Source organism: Rhinolophus hipposideros, assembly GCF_964194185.1.
Source record: "Rhinolophus hipposideros genome assembly, chromosome: 9".
In the NCBI taxonomy this organism is placed as follows: Eukaryota; Metazoa; Chordata; class Mammalia; order Chiroptera; family Rhinolophidae; genus Rhinolophus; species Rhinolophus hipposideros.
The window spans coordinates 65,812,551-65,823,561 of NC_138055.1; the positions used below are offsets into that span (position 1 = coordinate 65,812,551).

The following is an 11,011-nucleotide window of genomic DNA, read 5'->3' on the forward strand; positions in this document are numbered from 1 at the left end:
CTTTGTTTTCTTTCTCTTTTCCTTTTTTCTTTTCTTTCTCTTTTCCTTCTGTTAAGGTCTAGAATCGACCGCCCCTCAATTGGACAGAGGACACACGCGATAATGCAAGTCACACAGCGAGGTTTATTTCCAGCTAGCTGGGGTCCAAGTATCTGCCCGACGCAGCGGGTTTCAACAAGGACCCCGAGCACTCAAAGCCAAGGGTTTATATAGCATCTTTAAAGCATCCAGTAATTTTCCATAGCTTCAAAGAGTATACATATCATGGGCTTGTTCCACATTCTGGGGATTTGACAAGATAAGCTGGCTTGTACCCCACCCAGTCGACAGTTAACAAGATAAGCTCTTTTCAAACAGGACATCTGGTCCACACCCTGTTAAGGTCATTCAGAAAATGGCTTCCTTTCTTATGCTAACCTACTCTTACACTTCTTTGTTTTCTTTCTTTAATCTGATCTTCCCAGAGATACCAATAGGACGTTCGTTTAGAATAAGAGTTCTCTTAATAATATTTTTAGATGTATTCTTAATTGTCCAGATATTCAAAGGTGTACCTATTTCCACTGTGACTCCAAACCAATAAGCCTTTTTTATGGCTTAACCACGGACACAAGAGCTGTCCACAAAGAGCATACATCTCAAGATGTAGAGCCACTCCAAAGAGAGCCTAAGAAAGCAGACCTTCATTGTCACAGGTAAAGAAACTTCTATGTCCCACAAAGTGAAACACCTTAAGTCACAGACCCATTATTCTGTGTTACCAGTAAGGTGATATTGGGATAGGGATTCTTCCAGCACAAACAAGGCAACGAAGGTACAGATGACAAAGGCTCCTTATATACTTGGACTCCTTATTAAGACAAACTCCTCTGAAAGCTGGCACAGTTGGATAAGCAGGATGCTGCTTGTCACTACATGTCCTAGACTCCTAGCCAGCTGGCTAGTGCGTGATGCAAGCCTGACAACCCGCGTTACCCACCCTCCCTTAAGTGGCAGAAACCAGAGAGAATATTCTCACTGGTTACAAAGCCAAGTGTTTGGTACATAAAATAAGACAAACGGAGATTCTCATCTTATGATTTTCATCTTTATGATAAATGACACAAAAGACAGTGACAAAAGAAAACATGACTATTTCTGAGAGGCTCAGAATCAATAACCTGTGGGTACCCCCAAACCAAATTTACAAGAGTCGCGATTCAAGATCCATTTTTACAACTGTTTCTCTCCTGCCATTTTAAATTTGGAAGGGACAAGGAGAAATTTTTATCCTCCTCTCTTGACTGGGTACTATAGTCAGATCTGGGAGACATGGTAAGAATTCTTACCTTCTGCTGATATGTTGTCAGTCATCCCATAACTCAACTGCAGTCTCTGGGAGAGTGAAGTGTTCTAGCCCATCCTCACTGCCAGAAACTGTACAGGACAAAAAATATATTTTTCTTGTACTCTTTTAGGTTTTCTTCTAGCGGTCTGTAAGAAAAGACAGATGAACAAGAGAAGAACAAACACATTTATTAAAATGTACATCTCATATATACTTGGGAGAAATGAAGGGAAGAGTAACTCAAAGAGATGGCTAGAATTTGGGCTTCCATAGCATTTTAACCAAGAAAAGTACATTTTTAGAGGAATGACAAGACAGAACAAAGAGTTTTAGGCTTCCAAGGACAGCAAACTGTGGGAATCTAACTATATGGGGTCAAAAGGAAGATAACAGCAAGTCAGTAAAGTTTGTTATGTAGAGTCCCCTGGTGCCCTCAGGGCTGATAGGTATCTAGGATTGTAGGTGATTAATTCTATACAAATTTATGTTCTGCTTTCAGACAAATGAGGCAGACAGCTTTTCGTGGATCTGCTTCTCCTCAATTGCCTTCAGTTCAAAATTATCCTTATGGCAAAGGGGCATATTTTTGGGTGGCACATTGTGCTACTCTTCTGTAGGTTTGATTATAAAATGCTATATACCTATTAAAATGACAGGTACTGTGTCATTTTAAAAAGTGTATATAAAATAATTTTAAGTGAAAAAGGTGAAGACAACATAGTGAATGCACACAAAAACAAGTAAATGGAAATGAATGTTAATCAAAGATCAGAGCTCGTTTTCAGTTCTATAAAATGTTCATTTGATTTTTTTTTTATTGTTTATAGTTGCTCAAATTCATAATAAAACAGGAGAAAGTTCCTGTTTGGAAACAGTGCTAATTCCACTTCTTCCTGAGCCAGATCTTTAAACAATGTCATTTCATCATTTTCCTATGGGTTAATTCTTGGGACATCAGAGTCACTTGTCATACATAAAAAGACCTTTAAAAGTCTTTTAAAAAGTCTTTTGAAAAGTAGGCCAAAAAACAGTTCCTGTTTTCCACATATCTCAAAGGGTGGAGCCTTTAAACCACTAGGAAAAGAAGGAAGTTGAAAGGGTTTAAATAGTGGGACTAGCCCACCCTGGTCAGCCAAGCGGTCTCACTTCCCATTCACCATGAAGTTTCTCCTTATTCTGGGGCTTGTCCTCCTTTCTGTCACCGTCCAGGGCAAGGTCTATGAAAGGTGTGAGTTAGCCAGAACTCTGAAAAGACTTGGATTGGATGGCTTCAAGGGAATCAGCCTGGCAAACTGTAAGTTAGCTCTTCTTCATACTTCCAAATAGTCAGCCAGGTGTGGAACATGGAGGACAAATAAGAAGAAGAAAGGGGCTCTGAGTGAATGGACTTATTTATGTATTCATTTATTTATTTATTTGAGAGTTTATATACTTAAAATGGTTAAAAACATCAACTTGGTCCTTTAGAATCAGACCAGATGAAGGAATGGGGGCATAGGGATGGCAAATTCTATTCCCTGCTAAAGAAACCAGGACCCATCGTAGTCTTTGAGTGCCACTGAATTTGCCAGTTGTCTCAGACTCAGTGGCACATGTAGGTTGACTAATACGTTTGAGCACCTGGGATATCTGTCAAGTCTTTGGTGCTCGACTCCAGCCCTTTCCCATTTGGGAATTGGATTCTGAGAACCTCGAGTAATGCAGTGTGTTTCTCTTTTTAAATTCCCCTGCATGACATGGTGTTTTTAATAGCAGGGTTTTGTTTGTTTGTTTGTTTGTTTAAACTTTTATTTATTTTAAGTATGCTTTTCCAGGACTCATCAGCTCCAAGTCAAGTAGTTGTTTCAATCTAGTTGTGGAGGGCGCAGCTCACACTGGCCCATGTGGGGATCGAACCGGCAACTTTGCTGTTAAGAGCATCACACTCTAACCAACTGAGCTAACTGGCTGTCCCCCCCCCCCCACTTTTTTATTTATGTTGAAATCTCAATACAGGGGCAGTAGGAACCTATTTCTCCTCAATCACTGTTTATGTAGGGATCCCTGAAATGCAGCATGAAATGACATTTTATTATTCTTACTCACTCTAGTTGATTAACTGTTCTCATTTTCTTCCACACAATCCATGATGTGCTCTGTGTAAAAGTTACCTTATATTTTAGTCCTCATTTGTCAGTGTAATCACTATTTTTCAGATTAAATTCAAACGTTTTCCCAAAAATAACTATTTTTGAATGAATGAGTGAATGGTTGGATGGATGCATGAATGGATGGATGGATGAATTAGTCTTTCCTCTACTGCAACTCTTGTTTTCCAGATTTTAATTTGATACACAAATTCACCTTTAGGTCTCATAAGACAATGTCTTTCTCCAAAAAAATTCTTATTTTTCCGAATAAAAAGCCTTTTTCCATCAGCATATGTATCTACTATTAATTACAAAATCCACTCAACAACTCTGTTGATTTTTCTGTGCTAGGCTGAATCTTGCCTGAGGAATAGGAGCAGGGGAGAGATATTAGCAATGGAAGAAACAGCTATTTTAATATTTTTAAAAATACGTTATCTTGCTTCACTAGTATTACAAATGATTTGCTAACCAAAGAATTCTCTTAAGGACCCTTTAACATGAAAGTGTTAAAATATTTTACAAATAAAAGAATACATCTTTATACTTATAAAGTAAATCATTAGTAAAATAGAATTGTTAAATAGAACTGATTATGGTATGCAGTATAAGTCATGTGGTGTTGCTATTTATTACTAAAAATAAGTTCTTTTCAGGGATGTGTTTGGCCCAGTGGGAAAGCAGTTATAACACAAAAGCTACAAACTACAATCCTGGAAGCCAGAGCACTGATTATGGGATATTTCAGATCAATAGCCGCTACTGGTGTAACGACAGCAAAACCCCAAGAGCAGTTAACGCCTGTGGTATATCCTGCAATGGTAAGACAAAATAACCTTTGAGTGATGACACAGGACCAATCTGGTTATACTTACAAGAATAGAGATTTCATGCAAATGAAAAAATCTTGAAGGGTTCATCAGGGACCTAGAAAAACTCTATCTCAACTTCTAGAAACTCTTTATTATTGTGGGGACAGAACCAGGAGTGCAGTTTCCAGGCTCTTGGCCTCACTTGGAAAGGTGCTGGCTCAGGTAGTAAATGGCCATCAACTGTGATTGGCTGGCCATCAGCTGTGGCTAGTTGGCCGTCAGCTGTAACCAGTGAGCCATTGGCCACTAATATAACTGCTGTGGCTACGCTAGAAGCAAATGGGGGCCAGCAAGAAAATGGTGGCTGAGCTAGCAAGCACAGATTGTGAGAGTTGGATGCTGCCAGTGAGAATATAGTGGTATGACTCCCCCATCTATGGCTCCATGGGTGTTCTTTTTTGGCCTCACCATATCCTGCGTTCTTATGTGAGGAGCAGGACCAGAGACCCCACCTGACACCCTGCATGACAATTATCTTCCTGGTAATTTCCTAAGAAATTAAGGAGCTGGTATCACAAAAGGTTGCTGTTTTCTAATACACAAAAGTTCTGGAATGACCTATTTATTGTACGTGGCTTTGTCAAGAACAATGTAACATTGTTCTTGTTTAGGGATAATTTGGTTATATGGTCTTTTTAAAAATTGTTTTTACTTTTTGTTATAAAATGTTCTAAATATACAGAAAATTACAGACAGTATAATAAACAGCCATATGCCCACCCCATACTTTTAACAGTTAACATATTTGTTTCTTTTATGTATACATATGTATATGTATTTTTTGCTGAGTGATTTTATAGTGAATTAGAAACATTATGGCATTTCATTTCTATTTAGTTTGCATCTTCAAAAAATAAAGTTCCTATATAATCATGGTCATATCTAACACGTTAATTAATAGATTTGTCTAATTGAGGTGAAATAAATGTTCTATTAAACTCACATAAAAATAGAAATAGCCTTGTAATCTTTAGTAAATAAAATATGGGAGAAATATTATAAAAAAGATATTGTTAAATTTTTAAATGTTAAAATTCCTAATAGGGAAGATTAGTCTTAGAATATTCTTTTGTAGCCAGTTAATTTATTTAAAAATATTTTGTGTTATATAATAACCTGTGGTCACTGAATAAAAATTTTTACTACCAAGAGATTTATGATCACTGGTAACTTTTGGTACATATTCTATATATCATGTATATGAATATAAAACTATATCATGCACCCACACGCAAACATGTAAGCAATGTGTGTTTTAACAAAAATAAATTTGTACTATTATGCAGCTTTACAATTGGCTCTTTCTCACACAAAATTATTTCTATGTTAACAAATACCAATATTCATTATTTTAAAAAGATGAATAGTATAAATATTCTATATTTTATTGATTCAACTCTTACTGTTAAGCACTTAGGCTGTGTCCATTTTCCTCTTTCGTTAATTGCAATGAAATGCCTTATGCATACATCTTTGGGTGCATTTCTTATTATTTCTTTAGGGAAAATTTCTAGTAGTAGAATTGCTAATTTAAAAATGGCTAGGCTGGTTCCTCTATTTTTTTTTATAGTGCCTAGTATAATACAAAGAGAATATTCTATCACATTTGTTAATAATTCCAGAGCTTCCAATAACTTTGAAAAATGAAAAAAAAAAAAAGCTTTATTTAATGCCAAATGGAATGGAATTAAAGAAAAAATTTCCCCCAACATTCACAGATATACAGACTCATGGAAAGTAATTTTAGTGTCCTTTTCTCAGTTTAAGAGAATAAAACTGGCTAAACCTAACACCTCTTTTTCAGTTTTGCTGCAAGATGACATCACTCAAGCTGTAAAATGCGCAAAGAGGGTCGTCAGTGATCCACAAGGCATCAGAGCATGGTATGTTTTAAGCATTAAAGGGGAAAGCTATTTTACCCTACTGTTATGAGAGAAGTGAAAAAAGATTCTCAAAGACCAATGTATTCTACTGAGAACTGAAAGTTGCAGCTTTAGACTTTGGCTAAACAATGTATCACTTAGAAACAATCTGATTCAGAGTCTTTCTCTTTTACTCCTCAGTTAATTTTAGGGGATTTCTAGAGTTTTTAAGATTCTCCACACTCTACCAGTTCCTTGTCATATCTTGGAATTAATTTTGGAATGAAGCAAATGTAGAATGCACTTTGTAGTTGCTGTTGGGGGATGCACGTGACTCAACATTTATGTTCAGCATTCTATGCTTTAGCAAGGACTTTTGGGAGAAGTGAAATATTTGGTGTACATATCTCCATTTAATAATAGCAATACTTGCATCTAGCAATACCCTGTACTTCATGTATTGATAAAACATTTTGTTCTCCCAAAAGATTTGAAGTATGTATATTACAATGAAGATATGCTTTTACCTTATCGCTATTTCATTCATCTTTTTCTACAGGGTGGCATGGAAAACTCATTGTCAAAACCGAGATCTCACTCAGTATATTCAGGGTTGCGGAGTGTAACTGGAATTTTTCCTCTTCAGTTCATTTTGTCTCTTTTTCATAGTAAGAGAGTAGTAGTTGAGTGAAAGTTCACACTACTGTTCTTTCACACAAATAATGTTTTTACAGAAGTAGGAGCAAAATATGGTCTCTCTTCTAAGATGCTAAATGCTTCTTTTCAGTCCTTGGCTGGCTCTTTCTCTGCTATTAATTTTTAACTGTGGGAGTGCCCCAGGGCTCAAGCCTATAATCATTTTATAAACTACATATTTTACTTATTTTTTGTCTCTTCTTGCTGAAATGTAACTTCCAGACAGAGACTTTCCCCACTTTTTAAAGATAATTGAAGTAATCTCAATCTTTCCCCAAATCTGCAAGTATAGTAAAGGGTCCTTTTATTTTTTTTGAATAGTTTAAGAGCAAATTGTCAACATGGTGTCCAGTGACCCTGAATCATTCAGTGCATAATTCCTAAATAATCTCAAAACATCGTCCAAATCAGGAAGCTAACATTGATACATTCCTTCTGCCTAATCATCAGCTGTCACTCAATTTCATCAATTCTCCCCAAGAGTTCTTCATAATAAAAAGATCTAATTCAGAAGCATACATTCGTTGTCTTTTTTTTTTTACTTTTATGACTTTAACACTTTTGAAGACCACAGACTAGTTACGTTGTAAAATGTCCAAAGGTGTTTCTGATGCTCTTGATTAGATTAGGTTATGCATCTTCAGCAGGAATACCACCGAGGTGATGCTGTGTGCTTCTCATTGCATTTCTTAGGTGGCATGCATTTCTGAAATATGCTGTTACAGACGATGTTCACTCTGATCACTTGATTAAGGTCAGATCTGCAAGTCACCTCCACTGTAAAGTATTTGGGAGGGGGTTAAGGTACTTGAAGGCTGTTCCTCATCAAAATTTCAATTGATAGATTTGTGTATTATATCTTTATTTATTTATTTATTTATTATGGCCTCCTACTTTTATTCAAATTATAATGAATTATAATTCATTACTATCATTTATTTTGACGTTCACATTGTCCCTGATTTGGCCAGTAGAAGCCTTGCAAGCTAGCTTCTGGGTCATTTTGACATGTCCCCATCATTCTTTCAGCACTTTCTTATTTTCTGGCACAAGATGTTCTAAGGCTCACCTTGTTCTGTTCTTGCTCCAGCCCTGGAATTCACCATTTTCCCAAAGAGCCCCGATTTCTCAGTGAATAATGGTACTTAAAAAACAAGATCTGGGCACTAGAGTGTCACTGTTCCCAGACCCCATCAATGGACAGAGCTAGAGGATATATGTATGTTTATATTGATCTATATTGAATTCACATTAAAACCTCCAATTCCAATCCCACATCATAGGGTTCATTCAAGTTTTCTCCTTTTTCTCATTGGTAACTCCCTTCTCTGACAGTGAGAAACCTGGCTCTTATTGTCCTCAGTAGCCTTCAAGTGTATCCTTAGTACAGGAATGTATTTCATTAATTTGCCTTTATGTAACAAATCTCCCAACACTGCCACACCATGGAATAGAGGATCTCCACTTAGGCTCTAATACCCATGTTGGGCTTCTCCTTCCTCATCTGGGCACCTTCTTTACTATGTTACATCTTTAACATGCCATGGTGGGTCTCTGTCCTGATAGGAAAGAGGGCAGAATTTTTTTTACTCTTGTTTTCGCTCAGATCCCAAATACCTAAAACAGTGTCTGCAACATCATACATGCTCAGTAAATATCAATTAACTTCATAAGTCTTTTCCTGGTTTTGTAGTATATTCTCCCATGTTGAGCATTCTAAGATTTTTCTTACTCATTCGTCCCACATAATTTCAGTACAACAGCTGCTGTGATTCCAAGGATCAAGTGTTAAGTCCATGTGAATGTACTGCATAGACCAGCCATCAGAGGGCACCATGAGGACCTACCATAGGCACCGCCTTAGGCTTCAAAATTCTGGGACCATTCTGGTATGAATAAATTCAGAAAGGTTATAGATTTCTTCATATCAGGATATCCAGAGGTGTGACGAAGAATGGGTGAAGATAGGGTAGACAGACTTGAAGAGTGACAGCTCAGATGCAAAGACGGGATATATCCAAGAAGCACCAGGATAGCCCAGCAATACAGGATGACCAACTGAACACAAATTAGCAAAAGTTGGCTGAAGAGGGAAAGCAATTGTGTTGAAGATTTTGCTTAGTGTTTCTGATAAAATATTATTTCTTACCCCGTTATTTTAGTAGAACCAAGTTCCCCAAATTTTTACTCATTCTGGGAACAGAATAAAAATCAAAATCAATATTTGATCACTTAAAAATGAAACTCAATTCCTATGTTGCTTAGTTTCACTCCAGGATATTATTTTAAATGTAGAGTGATACTCCAGATGATAACTGAGCTCATCATGGGGCACTAATTACAACAAAGCCCAACAGCACATTTCTTGTACTTCTATTTAGCAAATTCATTTTTAAAATATTTTCTTAGAAACTGCTAAAAGGAATTACTAAAAATTATAATCAGGAGTGACTACTATCATTCATAGACATAGTTTTCAACTAAATGCATGTCTATTATGCAAATTATATTTTTAAATCATTTTAAATTTTAACAAGTTTATAAATTCTCGATATTTACAGAGTAAATAGTTCTACAAGGTTTGTTATGAAAGGTGTACCTCCCCATTTCTCCCCCTTCGCATGCAACCACTTTCTCCTCTTTAAGCTTAATATTAATATTTTTATATTGACTTCCATGCTTTTAAGTATTATGCTTTTATTGCTCCTTCTTGATTTTTCCATTTTATGATATTGACTTCCACATTATGGAAGTTACGGATTAAGCTCTATTTCCTCCTTCCCCATCTCCAACACATGGCACCCTTCCCCAAAGCTCATTCTTCAAATGTAATTATTTTATTTCCAATGTATATTATTTTTCGTTAAGTCAGTACTCAGTATTTTACATAGGCATAAATAAAATTACTTTTTTCTCTTATACAAGATTTTATTTGCCCTAGGGGTAATAAAGGCATGACTCTTAAATTTGCTTAGTTTTCTGTGTACGTGTCAGTCATTTTTTTGTTCTCTCTGGAATTCCTAGGCTGGTCCTCTGATGTAGTTATCTGTCCCTGCAAAACTCATTAGTTCAACTTCCAAACTCTAAGTCCAATATTTAAATCTCCTCTCAAGGCTTCAGATTCAGGTAGAATTTTGTCAATTTCATCTTTCTAAAGCAGTAATTCCCAAAGTTTTGTGACCAATTCTAAGTGGGACTGATTGCTGTCTATACCTAACACATAGCTGTCATCCTGGGTTCTTTCTTTCAGCATCATCTTGGGATTCTCTTCATATTTGATATTTATTGTGTTTCCTGCATTTCATAATTTCCTCCTTCTTGGTTTATTCCCTCATTTTGGAGGATCACATATCTAAATTCTTCCTGCAGAAGAGTACATGAGAGGTACCTTTTTTTTTTTTGAGACTTATGTCTGAAATTGTTTTATTCTATTCACACACTTGGTTGAAATTTGCTGGGTATGGAATACTAAGTTGGAATTAATTTTCCTTCAAAATTTTGAAGGTGGTCCATTGCAATAGGACTACCTAGGGAACCCAATCTAGGTAACTGCATTGCTCCCTATATTCCAATGTTGCTACTGAGCAATCTGAGGTCACTCTTATTTTGGTGTCTTTATATCTTGGAAGTATATGAGATCTTCTCTTTACCTCCAATATTCTGCAAGTTCACAGTGATGTGCTTTGATGTGGATCTGTCTTCCACTTTGTTCTGGGTGCTTCGTAGGATCTTTCAGTTTGGAAACTAATACAATTGAGTACTGGAAAACTTTCTTGAGTCGTTTATTATCTCCTTCCTTCCATTTTTTTGTTCTCTCTGGAATTCCTAGGCTGGTCCACTGATGTAGTTATCTGTCTCTGCAAAACTCATTTGTTGAAGCCCTAATTCCCAATGTAACTATATTTGAAGACAGGGCCTTCAAAGAGGTAACTTAGAGTAACTGAGGTCATAAGGGTGGGGTCCTAATCCAATAGGACTATGTCCTTATAAAAAGAAGAGACACCAGGGATGCCCGCACACAGAGAAAAGGCCATGTGAGAATGCAGCGAGAAGGCGACCATCTGCAAGCCAAGGAGAGAGGTCTCATAAGAAACCAAATCTGACAACACCTTAATCTTGGGTTTC

At 36.6% G+C, this 11,011-nt stretch overlaps 1 protein-coding gene across 1 annotated transcript; it reads left to right on the plus strand.

Moving 5' to 3' along the window:
* The first annotated feature begins 2,403 nt into the window (after nt 1-2,403).
* Nucleotides 2,404-7,404, plus strand: LYZ (lysozyme). The gene is made up of 4 exons (XM_081059164.1): nt 2,404-2,621; nt 4,113-4,277; nt 6,133-6,211; nt 6,750-7,404. Exons 1-4 carry the CDS (start codon nt 2,486-2,488, stop codon nt 6,814-6,816), a joined length of 447 nt encoding a protein of 148 aa, XP_080915290.1. The 5' UTR covers nt 2,404-2,485; the 3' UTR covers nt 6,817-7,404.
* Nucleotides 7,405-11,011: the final 3,607 nt, after the last annotated feature.